The 21,704-nt window shown below is 33.4% G+C and overlaps 1 protein-coding gene across 3 annotated transcripts in view; it reads right to left on the bottom strand.

The window, feature by feature from the left end:
- The window catches only part of LOC120777892 (teneurin-m), a 512,725-nt gene that overhangs the window by 387,776 nt on the left and 103,245 nt on the right, over positions 1-21,704 (bottom strand). For 2 of the 3 annotated variants that reach the window (XM_040109459.1, XM_040109460.1), the window contains exons 1-2: positions 15,877-16,604; positions 11,429-12,410 (exon numbers count right to left, since the gene is read on the bottom strand). The exons of the other annotated variant lie outside the window; for it this stretch is intronic. In XM_040109459.1, coding sequence (XP_039965393.1) covers positions 11,429-11,789 — 361 coding nt within the window. In that variant the 5' untranslated portion in view covers positions 11,790-12,410; positions 15,877-16,604. Of the gene's footprint in view, positions 1-11,428; positions 12,411-15,876; positions 16,605-21,704 lie in introns of those variants that run through there. 3 annotated transcript variants of the gene reach the window in all.

Raw genomic sequence — 21,704 nt, 5'->3', positions numbered from 1 at the left:
CGGTTTTACAGTTGTAGTTGCCTATTTTCGTTGTTTTTCACGCTTCAATTGCTTTAAGTTGGTACATGTTTTGGGAGTGAGCGTCTTTTTTTATCTGTTTCATTTCTTATAGCGGTATTGGAGGCTTGAATTTAAGCTAATTTATTAGCTGAGGATTTTCGGTTGCTCGTTTTTGATTTGAATGTCGAATATAGCGCAAAAGAAAATTAAACAAATTGTTTTCAAAAATAAAAACTTAAATTTAGAAGAAGAAAAATATATTCAAAAATCATAAAAAAAATTTAAAAAAATTTAAATGTTGCAATTTTTGTTCTGTTTCACTATTTATAGTGGTATTGGAGGTTCGAATATAAGCTAAGTTGCATGATTTTGACTTCAAGTCCAAATATGGTATAAAAGAGAAAATTTAAAGAAATTAAAAAAAAACTTGAAATTAAATTTACAAGAGGGAGAAATTAAAGACATTCAAAAAAATTTATTAAAAAAATTAAATTACAAAAAGAGAAAATTATAAAAAAATGCAAACACAAATTTCAAGCTACAAATTTTCAAAATAAAAATGTTCAAAAAAATGCGCAACAAAAATTTTAAAATGCGAATTTTCCAAAAAAAAAAATTCAAAATAAAAATTTTCAAACCAAAAATTTCAAAATAAAAATTTCGAGAAAAAAATCCAAGTAAAATTTTAAAATAAAAATTTCCAGAAAAAAAATTCGAAATAAAAATTTTCAAACAAAAATTTCAAAATTAATATTAAAAACAAATTAAAGCAAACAATTTAAAAAAAATATTTAAAACAAAAACAAAATAGTTTTAAAGCTACAAATTTTCAAAATAAGAATGTAAAAAAACTCAAAACACTAAAAATATAAAAATTTCAGAAAAAAATTTCAAAAAAAAAAATAAAAAAAGATTAAAAACTAAAAATTTTAAAACAAAAATTTCAAAATAAATATTTTCAACATAAATTTAAAAAAATTAAAACAAAATTTTTCAAAAAAATATTTAAAACAAATATTTCAAAAAAGCAGAAAAAACTTCTGAAATATTTCTTCAAAAAAATTGTTTTTTTTTAGAAATTCTCTATATAAGATTAATTAAAAATTGTTCGAAAGTGTTGGTAAGATTAGAAATGCGTATTTTTTTTATAAACAATTTCAGCTATAGATTCCGGTTTTCGAAATTTGAATTGCATTTAATTATAAACAACTTTGTAAGTTTCGAAAACAATAAATTTAATAAAACTTTCAAACAAAAATTTCAAAATAAGTATTTTCTAAAACAAAATTAAAAAAAAATTTAAAGAATCTTGTCGAAAAAAAATTCAAAACAGAAATTTAAAAAAAGTTACAATAAAATTTTCAAAAGAATATTTCAAAGAAAAAAATTTCAAAACAAAAATTTTCTGAAAATATTTTGCAAACTTTCCTTTAGAAATAGTTCATATAAGATTAATTAGTATTCGAAAATGCAGGTAAGATTATAAATGCGTATTTTTTTATTAAACGTTTTCAGCTTTACATACCGATTTTCGATATTTGGTATACAATAAATATAAAAAAACATATTTATAAGTATCGAAAAAAGAAATTAATCAAATCTCATTATTAATAAATAGTGTCAAAAATATTTTTGAAATATTTTTAATATTTTGTAATATTTAACTTAAAATAATTTAAAAAAATGAAATAAAAAAAAAAGTTTTGATATTTTGATATTTATTAAGTTTTGATATTTTTTTGAGTTTTGAAATTTTTTTAAATTTTCAAAAATTTTTAAGTTTTGAAAACTTTTTAGTTTCGAAAACTGCAAATAAAATTCATCAAATATCATGTTTAATAATTTTTAACTAAATATTTATTTTACCAGCAGAAAAAAACTAAAAAATATATATTTTGAAAGAAAAGAAAAACTACAGAAAAATATAAATTTGAGCTTATATGAGTGTTGCATTTACTCCTGTAAGCAGCAGAGTGCCATATTTGAGGTTAAATCGTTGAAAATTACAGAAAAATTTATTTATTATATAAATGCACTTTGGCTAGGTTTGTGCCAGAGGCGGATCCGTGAGGGGATTTAAGGAGGTTTGGTTCTGTGTATCAAAATCATACAAAAATCAAAGATATTAACTCAAATTCAGAAGAATTTACGCAGTAACATCAATACTAAAGTTATGTTGAAGATAAGTTAAATAGGCGAGAATTGCACCGCGACCTCGGGTCTATTGTGCCCATGTTAAAGGTAAAAATCTCCCACAAAGCAATACTGGTTCTGTGCTCTTCTAGCGTCTGACTATATTTAAACAAATTCTAGGCGGGCAAAACTCATTTCAAATACTTTAGGTTTGTTTCTAGGAAACTTATAGAGAAAAGATCTCCTCTAAATTATGAAGCTTGGATTTGAAAAAACTACAAAAGTTAATATTCCTCTAATCCTATAACTTTTATAAACCTCCTAAGATAATCCTTTAACTCTTTAAACAATCGCTCAAGACCGATATCAAATCAAAATCAAAAGCTTTAATTATAATTCTTATGTCTTTCTCAATACAATTCTTCAAAATATTTCCTCCCAACAATCACATACAAGCTAAACGTTTACGTAATACCAGCTAACTAAAGGAATTTAAAATGTTTTTGACCTGAATTGCCGGCTTACTCCAATTTGTTTGCGCATATTTTGACAGCTGAGCTCAAAAGTTCTTCTTAAGTCGATTCACTCACTCAAATGCCCTGACATATCAATGAGATCAGCGTAATAACTCTTTTTTCGTGTGTTGACCAGCTTGTGCTTGAAACTCTAAAAGCAAAAGCAGAGGTAGGCAGAGGTAAGCAGCGACAGCGGCATTGGACCTTCAAAGTACCTACACAATCCATGTAATCTAACCTAATTTCCTTTAACAATGCAAACAGTGGGTAACAACAACAACTGCAAATGAAAGGTAGGCAGTAGCGAAGCCGCACAGCCGAGCGCAAGGGATGTACGCACAGAAAACCAAAAAAAAAACCAAAAAAAAAAAAAAACAATAAAAAGAAAAAAACTGGAAAATCCAAAATAAAATCCAAAAGAAGGTAAGAAAAGGAACACACTTCAAACTAATCAGTTTAGCCGTAACAATGAGCATTTCTTCGTGGCCAGATTGACGCTGAGACTGCCAAAGGCTTTTGTTGCCTGTTGCCTGTTGGCTTGTCATAAGTCCTTTTTGTTGGCAATATATATCGAAAATCCAACTTGTCAAATTTGGCTGTCAAAGAAAAAGCTGATTGCTTTCACTTGCATGGCATTACGTGCGCTTGCTGTGTATATGCCTGTGCATTGATATGTAAACAGTGTGTTTATAATAAGAAACACAAAATAAGGAATCCAAAAAATGCAAAAAAACAAATACAAAAAAATTGAAAAAGGTCAAAAATATAGTGAAAATGTGTAAAGGAAAGTGGAAACGAGTTGCTGATTGCGCAGGAAAATCCCATCATTCAAGCCATGCACTACTTATACACACAACCGTCCTGTGTCCTGTGACTACTTGAGGCGCACAGCAGGTTAAATTCCATTTTCTCAGACGCCAATTCGAACGAGATCACAAAAGACTGCCGTGCGCGTGCAGCGCAAGAGACGAAGCTTGTGTGGATTCGTTAATTGCAATCTTTTTTGTGCAGATTTCCGCGCAGCGAATTTATATTTCATTTTGTGCGCGAAAATTCTATAAAAAGTATGAAAAGAGAGAGAGCGCCGGTATAATGAATGGGTGTCTTTTCCCACAATTGAAAAATTTGTCCTTAAGGCTTAAGCAAACGAGCGCACAGGATAAAGGGAAAGAGTCTTTAGTTAAGCAGCTCCATCAGCGACATCGATTCAATGCAGCGCGCTGAAGGTTGAATGGAAGATTCATTTTTCGGCGAAATGGCAAATGGAAATGCGCGTCGTCAGACAGCTGAGCTGTGCGTGGCGCGAGGCTGTGGCTGTCACATAGCTACTGCGCGGCGAGGCGGCTTGCACAAATTTGTCAATGCGCGCGAAGGAATGAGTTGTAAGCGACTTGCCGCTGGCGATTGCAGACATCTTACAGGATTTTGCGTCTTACGCGATGGTTTGTAGAAGAAGTTGCGGCGACTGCAGCAGACATTGAAATATGGCGGCGTGAGACGAAAAGTTGAAAGGTATAGCAAGGTAGGCTATATGAATGAATATATGTATGAAAGCAAGCATGAAAGAAGTACAAGACGCAAAATGCAAAAGAAAACATAAAAGATTTGCGCGTGTAAGGCGACAACGTAAATTGTGGCAAGTAACTATATATGCAACATTGCTCATTAAAAACCACTACTTTACAGCGTCGTCTGGAACCTTGTCACTATCTACGCGGCTCAACGCCTGAGAAATGCTGTTAATTTTCAGCTATTAACTTGCTACCGCCATTCACGCCGCGCCAGCTAACAGCGACAGCCTACTTTCGGCATGTTGCACATTGCGCACAACCACCGCAGCTGCAACTGCGCTCTTATTCGGCATTATTAATAAAGCAGATAATGACAATGTTTGACTTTTCGGCGCATTCTCCCCATTTGCCATTGCAACACTTTCACATCAGGCACATTGTGCTGTGGCGCGCTCATGCAGGCTGCGACGCGCGGTGTATGTGTGTGTCTGCCATATAATGCGCCTGTGTTGTGTTGTGTAGTCTAAAGCCAGTATTGTTTGCTGGCTGCTGCCACTTTTTAGAACCTTTTTGTTATTTAATATTTTTTTTTTTTTACTTTTCAAAAATTCCGCGCCGCGCTCGGTGCAACCAACTGGAAAAATCACAATTTAAAGTACGAAAACAATGACAGCAACAACACAAAAAGCGGCTGTAAGCGAAAATTTCGGCAGGCAAGCGCAAAAAATTTTATGTTTGTGTATGTATATATACCGCTATGTGCATAAAGTTCAGCGTGGTGGCAATCATCAAGCGCTCAGCTGGCTAATTCTTTCAATCGAGCAAAAGTTTTCAGTAATAGACACTCATGCACACATACACATACACAAATGGTCGTAAAAGTCTACAAACAGCAAGCTTTAGCGCCTGACAGCGCGGCTGGACCTTGAGCGGCTTAATTGTGTAGGCAAAATATGAAAAAAAATTTTTTTTTGGGATTTATTTTTGGAGTTGCTATTTTTTCACCCACCAGCCGGCGATTGACTGCGTAAGGGCAGCGAAAGCATTTTGTGCATTTGAGATTTACTGAATTGGAAGCGATTTTTGATTGCGAGCTTAGCAAGCTCATCAAACTCGGTAACATTATGAGCAGCACTCTGCAACATCATCATTCCAAGCTCATCATCATCATCATCTCAAGCTCATCATCATATTCATCACAAGCTCATCATATTCATCCTCACCATCATCATCATGTAGTACATCATTCCTACTCATCATGCTTTGAGCCTTTCATTGTTTCTAGTCGCGCTCAGGGGTGAGTTGCGGCATGCGTTTTGCGCTTGCAACATATACATTTTCTAGCATTCGTAGGGTTGCTGCAAGCTAAATTCTATGTCCCTGTATATACTATATACATATGTATATCGACTTTTGTGTATTTTAATTTATGCAAAACGCAAAATTTGTACAAAAGTGAGATAAGCATAAATTCTCGGATTTTCGGCTAATTTTCAGCGCGTCTTCCACACGCTACTGCCAGCTTTTTAGCGCAGTCAAACTCTTGAAGGAAAGAGTCAGTGGTCTGATGACTTTTTAATTAAGCGCAAAGCGGGTACTGGGCTGGCATTAGTTAGTGCGAGGGGTGTGAAATGTTGGGATTTGCGGCTGTAGGGTTGTTTGCGTGCGCGCAGCGAACGGTGGGGTGTTGCGGCATAAAATATTGAATATGTGTAGTGCGAGTTATTGATGAATAAATTATTTAGTGTGATATACACTTAAATTTAATGTACTTAAGGCTTGAGCGTGCGGTTTTTTGTAAGAAATTTAAATGCAAATAAATATTTCGTTACTTTCCGCAATTGATTTTTATGCTAGAATATTGTGATTTGTGAGATAAAATTCAAAAAATAAAATGAAAAAATATTAATAATAAAAATTTTAAATAATATAAAATTTCCTCACTTTATGACACATTTTTTTTTTACGCCCAGTTTTCTGCTTATTCACAAAAAAAATTTCAAACCATAATTCATTAAAAAATTTCGGCTTTCTAATTACAACTAATTTTTCTCAAATTTCATGTATGTACATTGTTTTGGAGTTACGCTTGAATACGAGCCACGCTGCCTGCCAGCGCTAGCAAATATTATTTCAGCTGCTTTTTTCATATTTTCATGCATTCGCTTGTAATGCAACATTGCATACAGCCGCTACGCCTATCAAATGACAACATGCAACGCAGGCAAATACAGGCAGTTGTTTGTGGCACAGAGTTGTGGTGTGCGCTGTTGTAGGTGGAAATATGAAATTTAATAGCGATAAGCGTTGGAAAAATTAAATAGAAGGGGAGCGCGAATGAAGCTAGATTTCGGAGATAGAAAAAACAAAAAAATTAAATGAATAAACATTGTTTTGATAAAATTTGTGAGCAATATTGAGTGAAGTATGTAAAATAGTTTTATAAAACAAAATTTTTCGTGCTCATAAAAATTTATTTAGAATTCCTTGAAAGTTTAGGGAAAAATTATAACTTGTAAAAAGGCCAAATATTTAAAAAATAATTTTTGAATATAAAAATAATTATTAAAAAAATTGGAAAAATAATTTATTAAATTTTATAAGGTTAAATATTAAAAAAAAAATTTGATAATGAAAATAGAAATTCAAACAAAAATTAAAAATTTAAGTTTTGAAAAAAAATTTGTATTTTTTAAATAAAAAAACTTCAAAAAAAAATTTGTTTGGAAAAAATTTAATTATTAAATGTTATAAGGCTAAATATTAAAAAAATTTGAAAATAAAAATAAATATAAAAAAAACATATTTTTAAATAATAATAAAAATAATTTTTGAATATAAAAATAATTATTCAAAAGAAATTGGAAAAAATAGTTGTTAAATTTTAAAAGGTTAAATATTAAAAAGAAATTTTGATAATAAAAATAAAATTTCAAAAAAACTTAAAAATTTAAATATCAAAAAAATTTGTTTTTTTTAAATAAAAGAATACTTCAAAAAAAAAAGATGTTTGGAAAAAATTTAATTATTAAATGTTATAAGGCGAAATATTAAAAGAAATTTGAAAATAAAAATAAATATAAAAAAGATATTTTTTTAATAAAAAAAAAGTATTACAAAAATTTTATTTCGAAAAAATTATTTATCAAAGAAAATTATTTTTGAAAAAAAAAATTATTAAATGTTATAAGGCTAAATATTTGAATAATATTTTTGGATAATAAAAATAATTATAAAAAAAAAATTAATTTTTCGAAAATTAAACTCATTATTAGAAAAGAAATAAATTTTTGAAAATAAAATAAATATTAAAAAAATATATATTATTAAATTTATATTTTGTTAATGTTGTTTTTTGAAAATAAAAATAAGTGTTCAAAAAAATTATTTGAAAGAATATTTTTTTGGCCTAAACAAACGAAATTATCGTACCCAGGACAGTCAGGTCTAAGTAAGCGGAACGGACCGGATTTTTATACGGCCAAGAACTGTCAACTCGGCAACTTTCCTCGAAATTAACTCAGGAATGTTTGTAGCCTTTATAATAACAACAAGCAGGAATTCCTTACACGAATGTATAAATTTGTAAGCGAAATATTGATCTTTTATAAGGCGGAAAATTAATTTTTTTTTTTTTTACATATTTTAATTGTTTTCGGAGAAATATTTTAATTTTTAATTAATAATGAATTAAAAAATAACAATAGTTCAAACAATTTTTGTTTGGCATGGACGAAGGACCTTAATATACATATGCTTACAAAAACATATTTTTTGTTTTCAATTTCTTATTTATTATTTAAATTTCTTCGAAAGTTTAGGGTGATAAATGTTTAAAATACACAAAGAATTTATTTTGATATTATTGATTTTGAAAATATTGTTATTTTCTTGAAAAAAAATTATAAAGAATGTTAATTTGTATATATAAAAATTACGTGTCACGTTGTTTGTCCGCGATGGACTCCTAAACTACGGAACCGATTTTAGTAAAATTTAGCACATCGTGTTCAGTTCGAACCAACTTAGAAGATAGGATAGTATAAACAATTCATAAATAAAGAAATGCATTGAAAACTCTATTATAAGGACGCTATATTAAGCGGACAACTCTACTAACTGGAGAGAAAGGCTGCTAACCAGAGAGAGAAAGCAGCCTTAAATTCGATATTTTTTCCAATGAACCATGAATGAACCAATTCAAAATTAAACCTCAAGTACAATTATTTGGATTCTTATACCGACAACAACGTTTTCGCCACTATTCGTAAATAAAATTTTCACTTTATTGAATAGTTAATTATATGAATAATAGTTTAAAATGTATACCACAGTAATGCGTGACCGGAGCCACTAGTAGTTTAATAAACATTAAAAATGCTCTAAGAAATTCATTTATTTTCCTTGATTTTCTAAGTATTCTGTCTAAAGATATAGAACTGTAATTTGGCAAAGCAGATCTTAGTATTTGTTGGCAAAAAAGTGTGAAAAGGTGGGAAGTTATATGAATGGAATCAAAACTGTTCAAGCCGCTGGGTATCGAATATGGGGACCCTAGTATCAATAGCTGATTTTGAACCGAAAATAACGGTCAGTGTATGAAATATATAATTGAAAATTGGAGAGAAATCTTTCCAGTAATAGCACCACTGAGTAATAAAAATGGTTGGAATCGGCTCAATACTTGCCTAAGTCGCCATATACCTAATATAAAGATTTTCCAACTTCTTGGTGACTTTATACCACATATATCGTCCAATAAGTGAGTTATCTTCCTAACATTGAGAGAGCGTGTTTTTCAAATAAGGTTACATTTTTGTGCCTAGAATGAATAAAATTGGTTGAAATCTTATCCTAAACTCCATATAACTAACAAGCCTTATGTAGCTGAATGTATTATCCCGTCTTTAATAGTTGCAAGTTGCAAGAGTATGAAATGTTCGGTTATATTCGATCTTAGCTCTTCCTTACTTGTTAAAAATTATTAATTTTAATTATGTAATCACTTCAAAAAAGCCAAAATTAAAGTTTCACTATAATTCAAAATGAGGCTTTAAATTTTTGAACGCCTTAATAAAGCCATTATTCGTTAGCACAAACACATTAAAATTAAAAGTAAAATTTTTATGACTTGCAAATACATACATATGTACATTCATATTTGTATATACAAGTATTTATACTTATGTAGAAGAACTCACATTCATAGATAATATATGTGGAATGAACATGTCATTGAAATAGCACAACAAAATGTGAAAACTATTATACATTTTCAAAATATTTTTCATGTTTCGTCAAATGTTTAAAAATGCATGCTTATTTTGAGTTGAAAACAAAGCAGAAAGCCAAAAAATTTAAATTCAAGGCGGCTGAATATATTAAAATAACAGTAAAAGTGGCAGGAAAATTCAACAAATTGCATGGAAAAATACGCAGAATATAAAATTTTGAACTCAAATGTAATTTTTTAAAGCAAATATAAGGCATTTATATTTTTTCAAATTGTTTTATATTTTTTTGCCGAATTTAAGAAAAATTTAACAATTTTTAAACGCTTTAAGAGTCATAAATTTGCAAGTGTTTAAGCTTCATCACTCATTGCTAAGTTCACTGCCACGCTAGCCAAGCCAAGTGTGCCTTATTAACACATATTACTATTATTAATTTTGATTTGTTGCTGCAACACAACCAAATACCTGCTTAAATGGCAAACAAAAGCGAGCGCAAACGAGCAAAAACCGAAAAAGGTGCAAATAAATAAATATAAATGAAACAAAAGCGTCAACAAAGGCCACTTGAAGAATTGAAGACTGCGCAAAAAAGGACAACAATGCAAGTATGGAGAGGGTCCGACAAAGGTGCCGAACGAACAAGCAGACAGGTTGGCATGCGGACACGTACAACACGGGCTGCTGCATGTAGTGGTAATAGAGTGGAGTATTGCAGGACACAGTGCAGTGAACAGCACAGTGTTGTAGCTACGTATGTTTTAAATGTATGTATGTGTGCGTATTTATGTGGTTGCAATCATGTGTCCGCCACAACAGGCCAATTAAGTGAAGAGGTCAACACTATGTAACAACAGCGGCGATAGTAAAAGCCAAACATTCCTATTGTTGTTGTTGCTATCAACGACATCAACGCTGATTAAAACCATAGACGGTAGTGTATATATAAAGGTACAAAGACTTATGTATATATGTATGTATATATATACATATATACACTTACTGCAGCACTTGCTGCTTTATGAATGGTGCATGTTAGAGCGCGTATCTACTGCAGACAGGCAACTTTTTACCTGTTCTTGCCGGTGTGTGTGTGTATGTGTACTTGACAGTACGTATTTTATTCGACACTTTAGCTACATACGCTTGCTAGTTGCAGACTTTATGGAAGCATACAATGAGTGTTAAAAAAAATCAAAACAAAAAATGTGGAAAGTATGTAGTGTGGAAAAGCAAGAGAAAATTATGAGAAAAAATAAATTTCAAATTTAAAAAATTAATTTTTGCGGATAATTGCAAAATTGGACGCAAAATAGTTATTAAAGCGCTAAAACGAGCATATTATTGAAATAAAGTTTTTTTCTGGTTGTCTTATTGGAACAGTTAGGTTTGCAGAAACGCCTATAATATAGAGTATATGCCGTTATTTAAGGTATTTAAACACTAAAGTACCAAAATTTCTAAGAATACTAGAGAAATTCGGGTACAATACAATTTTCGCCTAAAAGTATGCCTCAGTAAAAAAAAAATTTGCAACACCGAATAAAAAATAAGCGTGTATTGAGAATAAATTTAATTTTTGTCGAGGAAAAAACTAACAATTTTCACGACAGCCGGAATTGACCTGGATTTTAACCGGAATTAACTCAGATATTAACCCATATTAACCAGATATTACCCGATATTTTAACCGAAATATGCCCAGGTTTTAACCGGAGTTGACACAGATTTTATCCACAATTAACCCAGTTTTTAATCGCAATTAACCCAGATGTTAACCGGAATTAACCCAGATTTTAACCTGAATTTACCCGAAACTTAACCGGTCAATAACTGGTATTTCGGCGTTCTAACCCCATTTGGATCGGTAATTTTTAGTTTTTATATACACAGAAAAAACTAGATAGCCAAAACAGTAGGCAAGTGACATTAAAGTCCGCGACCAACAGCGCAGTTACAGGCTTGAACCGTTAGCTTTGCACATTTTACACGACTTTCCAAAAAAAAATATATAAATAGCAAAATGTCATCAACTTGCCTGGTCTGCCGTGTGTGTTGCGCTGTGCCGTTGACACTGCAACGCTGTTGTTCGCTGCCGCTGCTGCAGCCAATTCACCAGCACGATGTGGCAAATGCTGATACTCATAATCGTATGGTGATTGCTGTTGTTGCAGATGTTGTTGCTGTTGTTGTTGCAATTGTAAATTCTGTTGATTCTGATGTTGCAACGTATTTTGATGTGAATGTGTCGACGTTGGATTGTGACGCAAACTCATCATGCCACCAACAGCTGTACCACCGTTCAGACCACCGCCACCGAGGCCGCCGCCACCACCACCGCCGGCGCGTGTATCCACATCGCGACAGTCCAGTGTCGTTTCATATTCATACGGATTCATCGTGGTGGACTCCAACGGGCATTCGTCGTCGTCAGTGTCGGTGCCACCGTCGTAGATGTTCTCGGTGTGACGGTATGCGTGATGATTTTGCTTTGAGAACTTAATTTTGATGGCTTTTTATATAAACAGCGGGACGAAGAAGTAGAAATAGTAGAAGAAACCGTTGCTTCCCTTCAACGGTGTTCGCGCTGCAAGTTGGTGGGTGGTCAGTGTATATGTGGTGTGTGGTATGGCTTAATTTGTTTGATTTGATTTGTAGTCTTTGGTGTAAAGTTTTGTTGTTAAATTTTTTGCTTGCGCAATAACGCAGACTTTTAACATTTTTTTTGGTTGCACATTGTGGAATTTTATTTTCTTAATTTCGTTGTTGCGTTGTTGCTTTTTCACTGTCTTTTCTTCAACTTATAATTTTATTTGTTATAACTTTGATTTGAACACTGTATTTCACAGATTTTTAGCACTTGAAAATTTGAAAAAATTTTTGCCTTTCTTCGTTGATTGTGTGCTGACCAATGGCGTGGTAGTTTAGAAATCACTCACTGGTATTACGGTATATCGAGTTAAATTTTTTATTATTTTTAACTTCGTTTCAAATTCGATACATTGCTCTGAATAATTATTCTGTAAACGAAAATCACGTTCAAAAAATGAATAGCGTCAAAATTTTTCAAGCTTGAAAATTTTTTGTGGCTTCAAAATATGAAGTAGCTGCACTTTAAGTTGACTTTGAAATTTTCTTAAAATCAAAAAAGTTTGTAATTGCTTCACGAAGTCTTGTGTGCTATCAAAAATAAGTCTGAAGTTCCGAAAAGTGATGCATTTTGGAAATAAATATAAAATTTTAATTCGAAAATGAACTTGTGAAACGTATATATGGTTCAAAAAACTATTTTCTTATCCAAAATAAGTTTGAAAAATGGTCGATTTGTAAATAAATATACAATTTAGATTTTCGAAGTTGAACTTGTGAAACGCATAGCTGCCTTAAAAAATCTCATTTTCAAAAATGAACTTGAGAAACGTATATATGCTTAAAAAATGTTCTTTTCTGTTCAAAATAAGTTTGAAGTTCCGAAAAGTGCTCACTTTGTAAATATAAAATTTTTATGTTCGAAAATTAACTTGTGTAACGTATAGCTGCTTCAAGAAGTGTTGTTTGTTGTCAAAAACGAGTTTTAAGTTCCGAAAAGTGATCAATTTGTAAATATGTATATAAATATGATTTTCGAAAATGAACTTGTGAAACGCATTACTGTTTCAAACAATCTTGTTTGCTGTCAAAAAGTAAGTTCGAAGTTTCGAAAAGTGATTCGATTTGTAGATAACATACAGTTTTGATTGTCGAAAATGTACTTGTGAAACGTATATAAAATTTGGTTTTCGAAAATGAACTTGTGAAACGTATAGATACTTCAAAAAATCTTTTTCTTGCCCATAATAAGTTTGAAGCTCCGAAAAGTGATCAATTTGTAAGTAAATATACAATTTCGAATTACGAAAATGCATTTGTGAAACGCATTTGTGCTTTAAAAAATCTTGTTTTCGGTCAAAAAAAGCTTGAAGTTACGAAAAGTTGTTAATTTTTTAGTAAACATACAATTTCGAATTTCGAAAATGAACTTGTGAAACGCAAAGCTCCTTTAGGAAATCTTTTTTTCTGTCCGAAATAATTTCGGAGCTCCGAAATAAATATCAGTTTTTGAATAAAAAAATTTTCATTTTCGAAAATGAACTTGTGAACCGCATTTCTGCTTCAAAAAATGTTTCTTTTCCTTCAAAATAAGTTCGAAGCTCCGAAAAAAATATCAGTTTTTGAATACAAAAATTTTCATTTTCTGTCCAAAATAAATTTGAGGTTCTATTTATGAGTTGCAAAATAAAAATAAAAACTTGTGAAGCGTTTTTGCAATGTTTCATACAATGTGAAAAAATTTAAATATTTTATTCCAAAACTTTTCTTGAGTGACCTTATTTTCTTTTTGCTACTGAAAACATTAATCTAGAAGCTATTTTAGAGATCATTAAAATTTGTACTTTAGGTTTTCAGTTATCCCAACTAAATTTAAAACGAACTTGTATTATGATATAATATTGATCATATGTCAGAATCGGCACGATCGAACAAGTACAACCCATACAACCGATTATTCAGATTTCTTGAATTTCGTATTAAAAATCATTGGCTTGAAACCAGTTTTAGAACACAGTATCTTAGGCAAAGTTGTCCAAAATGAATCGAGGAACATTCTCTGTATAGCGAATTTATAAAAAAAATCGACCTGCTCTAATACTATGTATATATATTTATACATATCGTCACCTAAAATGCAAAAAAAACGTATCATTGCTTTTCATAAGTTGAGAGGCGAAGGAAAAACCATATTAAAGAAACACCTAATATTGAAAAAAAAATTTGAGTTTTGGTTATAGATATATTGGTTATGTCTGTCAGCGGAAGCCGAAAATATTTTATTTCTTCTAACTTTAAAAAATTAATTTTTATAAGAATTTCCAATAAAAATTTTAAACTTGTGTAATTTCATTTTCATTTGCAATTTTTGCAAACTTTCAACAACAAAAAGGTTACCATAGTTTTTTTTTATAATTTTTCCAAGCCACATAAAATTTTCACAATATTTATTTTTTTTAGAAAAATATAAAGGTTATTGTTCAGTTTTTTTCATGTTCATTAAAATTTTAATTTTTGTAGTTATTCTGTAAAAAGCTGTGAGCCCTTTTTCGACACATTAATTTTTAATCTTTTTTATTATTTTTTTTTTTATTATTATTTTTTATTATTATTTTTTATTATTTTTTAATTATTTTGTATTATTTTTATTATTTTGTATTATTTTTTATTACTTTTCATTATTTTTTTATTATTTTTCATTATTTTTTTATTATTATTTTTCAAATATTTTTTTAAATTATTTTTTGTTTTTTTTTTTGTAATTTTTCAAATTATTTTGCAATATTTCGCAGTATTTGGCTTTTGCTTGTTTTTATTATAGCGGTAAATTGTACACTTATCTCGTTAAAATATAAAAATTTCCATTTTTTTAATAAAATTTTAATTTTATTCTCCGATTTGCCGGCCTGCAATTCTCAGCAAATTAGGCCAGATTCCGCAAATCAGTCTGCTTTAAACATTCTATTTTCCATATAAGCTGCGCCTTCCGCCTTTTGGCTGCCACAAGTCTAATGCTTGAATACCCCAAAGCTGGCAATAAAATTTATTTTAAGCGTCTTTAGCCAAGTTGCCGCACATACATATTGTGGGTTTGCCTCTATTTTATTTCATTTTTAACGCTGGCATGTTGTTGCAATTTTTGATTTCTTTTTGCCTGATAACGCTTGCATGTTGTTGTTGCTATTTTTTACAACAGCTTTGCGGCAATTGCCGCCTTTTGGCGTCTTTTTCGCTACTTTACGCATTAAATCCGTTTTTCCCGTTGACCGCCTCGCTCATAAATTTCACACAGCCGAAAGGCTTTTCCTAGCCACGTTTAATGCCAAATTTTTTTAGGCGTTTGCTTGTCTGAATTGCGTGCGGCTCAAAGTTTTATTTCTACTTCAGCGATTGCAATTTTTGCTCGAAGAACTTTTGCGCTGGCGAAGCGTTTACTTTCGACTGAAGCGCTGAGTTAAAGTATTTGACTTTTCATTTTTACGGTCTTCGCTGTTATTGATTTCGTTGCAGGGTTTGTCCAATTTATATATATGTATATTTTCTTGTGTGCCATTTGGTTTACTTTTTTTCTTTGCTTTTCATTTACTCAACTTTTTTCCTTTGCTTTCCATTTACTTTGGTTCTTCTTCAGTCCGGAAAATAAATCCTTTTATTTTTTGGCAACTCTTAAAGGCATTAATAGGCATTTATGCCTAACCAATTCAGTTTACTTTCTTGCAAAGCCGCTCAACAGCAATTGAATCGAGCGATTATATGCCAATTGGCGTTCATTTACAATCCGCTTACGCTATGCTTTAGTATTGATTTTTTATATACTTTTTTTTATTTATTACATTTACGCCTCCTCAAAATCACTTAAAAAAATTTGTATTAACCAAAAATTTAATAAAAACTAACCATTTGCCATTCAGCGCGCAGAAAACGCACTTTTTAGCGGAGAGCCTTAAACACTCCCATTGGACGATTTGATAAACAAATAAACAAATCTGCAAATCTCAGCGCGTAGGTGGGATAAATCACAAAGTTTCGCGTTCGTTTGCATACACACACACGCTCGTTTGTGTGCGTGTGGGTGCGAGCGTGAGTATTTTCTTAAATCCTTTGGCGAGTTCTGCTGCCGGCAGTAAACGCTGACGTGCCTGCTGCTTGCCGCTTGCACAGCCTCACAGCCACGATTTGTGCTACCGAATTCGCTAACAAATTTTTTCCCAAAATCACAACACAGAATTTTTCCAATTTTCCACCAGCGCACTCACTATGTTTGCAAGTGTTTGCACATTGATTTTTTTTAGAGCTAAATTCGATTTCAGTGATTTGCCACACAAACTCTTAAACGCGCACACTATATTTTATTGCCAATTTGCTGCTTTATTTTCGGCTTCTTTGCACAATTTTCGTTGCTTCGTTTCAACAAAATATTTTCTAGCTGGAATTTCTTATTTTCTTCCACTTCAGCACACGCGCGTATATATCGACTGCTTTTGCTCGAAAATCATGAAAAATTTCTATTTTTTCTGCGTCGTATGTGCAGCAGCAGCACACGAGCTAACGATATTGCACGGCGAATATATACAATAAGCGCTAATTCCGTCCGGTATCCGCACGTAATTTCCCAGCGATTTCATTAGAGCGAGCGACCTTTAGAGACTGAATTTGAGTGTGTATCGCTAGTGGCAAACCAGTCCAGCTAGCAGCAGGCAGGCGAGTCAAAGCGTACGGCGACGACGGCGGCAGAGCGCGCTAACGAGCCTGTTATACACAATTGAGCGAGCGCGCTCTCAACGCTACGATTTCAAGTGAGCGCTGTATGCGAGAGTATTAAAGCGCGCTCACGCAACTAGCGCCAATAGCAGTTGCTGTGTTTGCATGCGTATTTGTGCAGATTTAACGAAAGGTTGACAGTTTCGCCAAGCGGAAGTGGCAGTCAGCAAGCGCTGCAAAGATACACTAGGATGTACGAATATATACGCGCATTACGGCTGCGAGCACACTAATGAGAGCGCGCTGGTTGACTGCAAGTGTTAAAAGGTATGCATGCCACACTTTGCAGCACGCTGTTAGCAGCGCTCAACTGCAAGGCATACGCGCTTCGTTAAAGTAACGCAGCGCAGCGTTCGTTAGTAAACTTGCGCTCCGCGTAATAAATGCGCGCTCAATGTTTTGTGCAGCAAAGCTTACAAGCAGCTAACGTTAATACGGTTTTGGCCCCAGGGCGACACTTGTAGTACGCGCGCTCATTGTTTTCCAACTCAATGCTCTGCTATTGCTTGCCGCTTGCAGCGCAAATAGTGCGTATGCGCACGCTCTCATTGGCGCTCAAAAAATGTAAACTTGTGCAGCTAATCTGCATACTAAACTGCATAGCAAACGTTCAGCAGCGCGTCGTAACACAAATTACTCAATTGGAGCGACAGCGACTAGTTGGCAATAGCGAGTAGTCAACGCAGCAGTTAGCGCTGCTGCTAGGAAATATTAATGTCGCAGCAGCTTGTGCGGGTGGTCAACAGCAGCGCGCATGTGCCGGTAAAAAAACATATGCTCGCGCTCGGCATATAAACAGTGGCGCTCATGTGCAGTGCTCTCACAGGGCGCTCTGTGTTTAACGCTGCTTTGCTGTGAGCGCTTGCTGCTGAGCATTGGCGCGCTCTCTCGCAGCAAATCTTCGTTAAGTTTATCTATATTTTTTGTGCATATATGCATAAGGATATGTTGCGCCAGCACTGCTTATGTTATGTTCATGTATTTATGCAACATTTAACTTGACGTGTGTTAACGTCTCATTTCCTGTTGACTTTTAAAGGTTAAATACCTTCGGACACTGTAGTTGACACAACCAGCTCTGTATGTAAGTAGCGACTGTTATAGAAATAATTTTAACAGCAGGAGAAATGCTTGGTTTAACAGTTTTTCGTTGAGTTGGTATGCAATTGGATGTGCATAACGGCACTTATATGTTTTTGCATTGCTCTGTTGATGGTAACATGGAGCGGAAAAGGAAGTTTGCAGTAAACTTTTTAGTGCGGCAATTAGGGGAAAGAAGTTAACATAGGCAGATTTATCTACCTAAATTAAGAATAGACTTGCCTAGGTTTTCTTAACATTTTATGTATCTTGTATGCAAGGCTTGAAGCAGTGAAAATGTTATGTTTAGTTAGTTATGCCCTTTAGGTAATAAGCAGTTTATGGATTTTTCTTAGTAGACAATAGTTTTTGTGAGACTTTTTTTCGTGACAGATGACAGCTAGGAAATTTTGGACAACAGCAGTTAGTGAAGCTGGAGGAAGATATATTAATATTTATATATTAAGGAATTTTAAGCTCATTCATAACTTGACATATACATTTGACCGATATATTTGACATTAAAAATGTCAAATGAGTACGCTTGCTGTGACAGTCAGCATGACAGATGACAATTAAATGAAATATGAGTAATTAAGCTTGAGTAATGCAACGAACGCTGAATGCAATGAGTTATTTTGAAAACAGGCGACTATTATTCGATGAAGGCACCAAAGAGCTACTCTATTTCGAGTGGCGTGCCGCAAGGCTCCGTTCTAGGCCCCCTTCTATGGAATGATGTATGATGGGATGCTAAATAGAGCAGTGACTAAAAAACTAGATGACCTACGGTGCAAATGCCATGAGTGCATTAATGGTATGAGCAAATGGAGCTTAGAATTGGCTGAGCAAAAGACAGAAGTCTTGCTCATAAGTACTATAAAAGTGGTGGATCTTTCACCACAGGGGAGTATGGGATTCATTTACAGCCACAACTAAAGACCTGGGAGTATTAAAAATAGACTGAAGGCTCGACCTAAAGTATTACCTGGAATGCACTGCAGGTAGATCGAATAAAATCCTAAACGCCTTATGAAGAATGATGACAAACAAAAGTTTGTGGGCGTTTGAGCCGGTGATTTTAACTCGCAAAGTTAATGAGATTGGTTGTATTATACGAGGCTCCAATATGGATCCAGGCGCTAGGCATTAAAGCATACTAAATGCCAAATAAATAAGCACTATGCACAGGCTGTCAGCATTAAGAGTTATAACTGTTTTCCTAACAATATCAAGTGAGGCTGCTGAAGTAATAGCCACTATGATGCCCATTGACATTCAGGGTGATGAATTCGAGCTGGTTTCAAGTTATCAGAGCCATCTATAGGAGTCAAAATTGAAGAGATAGTAAAAGCAGCGGAGATAAACCTCAAGTAAGGTGGACCCACAGACTCATGCCGGACATTCATTGGTGGATAGACTGGCGACATGGGTACCTAGAGTACCACCTAACTCAAATACTAAGTGGACATGGGTGCCTTAGAAGCTACCTGTACAGATTCCAGCACGACTTTGGTCATAATTGTCCGACATGTTCAGAGTGCTTTGAAGGCTTTTAGCAAGTATGTACTCTTTATTGCTTTCGCTTCGCTTGAAGTTCTGCATTCAGGCTTTCGATGCTTCCGTTACTACTATAAAAAATATAATAACTGAGAGTTAATGTGTTAACTTTTCGAAAATCGTCAACGCCACAGAATTTCATGATTTTTATAATTTAATCAGCATTTAAATGATAATCTCCAAATTATAATATAATTATAAATAAAAAGCTTTGAAAATCACAAAGAAGTAAGTATGCTTCAAAGTCAACTGCACACCCCGGCAGGTGCCAGAAGCTCACCAGAAAAATTATGACAACTCAATTTCCTTGCAACACAAGACAGTTGCAAGCAAAAGTTAACGACACGCGACGCTGAGTTTGAAGGTAACCAAAGTAAGCTGCAGCTGACAGTAACTCAACGCACTGCAACAAAAAGGTAGACATAGCAACAGTACAGTCCCGTACAGTACAGCAAAAGCGGAAAATCACTGTCAAAAATACAAAAACTTTAAAGTTTTTGAATTAACGAAAATATGTAAAGGGTGCTATATGCAGTCGCTGACATCATACGCGAGATTATTGCATTATTTCTTTGAGAACAGCAGCTGCAAAAACAAAATTCAGTCGCAGTGTGCGGGAAATCTGCATATGCCGTCATGCAATTGCAACCCTGCCTTGTGCGCCAGCTTTTTATAAATATGCGTTGACAGATTTTATAAAAGTTGCAAGCCAATTCATGACATTTATATGATGGGAAAGCGTTGCGGCAGGTGAAAGTATCGCAGGAAAATATGGTGAAACGAATGAGATTAGGGATGGACGGAAAAATTTGTTTGAAAAACATATTTGTGGTGTGAGAAAAAGCGCATGGACATCAGTGGGGTTTTTGGTGAGTGCAAGCCCGTTTGAAACAAGTGAGGTGGGAAGTCTGATAGACCAAGCAGTGATTTTTTTTTATATTATTGGAAGCAACATTTTCAGTTTATCTGCTAAAATTGTCTGGAGTGCTGAAAGTTTGGGAATAAAAAGAGTGTCTCAGTTCATAGTTGAGTCGTTTTTGCACACGTACTTTATTCTTAAAGAAGCTGCTCATTAGTCGGAATTGTTGATACTGGACCAATGTAGCATATAGCTCCCATACAAACTGAGCGTTCAAAATTAAGTCCTTGTATGGACAACTTTTTTATTTAACGAGGTAATTTCACGAAATTTAGCATGCATGATAACCTAGTTTAACAATATAATCTCCGCAGAAATTGTTAAGATCAGACTACTATAGCATATAGCTGCCATACAAACTGATCAGCCACACGAGAGACCTTGTATGTAAAACCTTTTACTTGTCGAGATGTTCTCATAAACTTTTATGAGATATTATTTCCTAAACCAATCTTATAATCTCCGAAGAAATTGTTCATATTGGATCACTATATGTTATAGTTGTCATACAAACTGAACGTTCGAAATTAAGTATTTGTATAGAAAACTTTATTTGACGAGATATCTTCATGAAATTTGGCGCAGAATATTGTCCAAAGCAACAATATAATCTCTGAAGAAATTAGTTAAATCGGACCACTACAGCATATAACTGCCATACAAACTGAACGTTCAAAATTAAGTCCTTGTATGGAAAACTTTTTAATTGGAAGAGATGTCGATACACAGTTTGGCACATATTATTATCCAAGCACACAGTGTAATCTCCGAAGAATTTGTTTGGATCGGACAACTATACCATATAGCTGCCATATAAACTAACCGCCGAAAATCAAGTACTACTATGGAAACTTTTGTATTTGTGAAGGGTATGCAACCGCAGTTGAAGACTTTGTTGTTGCTGTATGTTAACAATCGTTATGAACTTCAAAAAGCTAAGAATAGTACAGAGCGGACCATCTTAGTAAGGTCCGATGTCTGCTCATCTTGGATAACTGTAAGCTAAAATATATGCAGCCGACTTCTGTGCCAATAGCTGACACCTTGATTGCCAGATTCACTGCTTTGTGATTTCTTTCCATACCCCAGACAAAAATATGCCCTTCAAGCAACAAAATATAAGTATTTTATTTGCCTTGAAGTGCCACACATGTTGAATTCCAGCAATAAATAAGCCTTAAACCAAAAAATATGTTTATTTCCTGTTGTTAGTGTAATGTTGCACCGAAAACTTGCCTACATATATCATTTGTGTATTTGTAATTTCAATAAGTATGCCTTTTTGCAACACTTATATTTGCCACAACTTTAATTTGTAGCTGTTGTATGCCGCTTGTGGTTGCCACGCCCTTTACACCACTCCATACACACAAACACACACTTACATATGCCGTTAGAGAATGCT

Source organism: Bactrocera tryoni, chromosome 5, assembly GCF_016617805.1.
Source record: "Bactrocera tryoni isolate S06 chromosome 5, CSIRO_BtryS06_freeze2, whole genome shotgun sequence".
NCBI lineage: Eukaryota > Metazoa > Arthropoda > Insecta > Diptera > Tephritidae > Bactrocera > Bactrocera tryoni.
The sequence above is the reverse complement of the archived record's forward strand: the minus strand, read 5'-3'. Positions and strand labels throughout refer to the sequence as shown.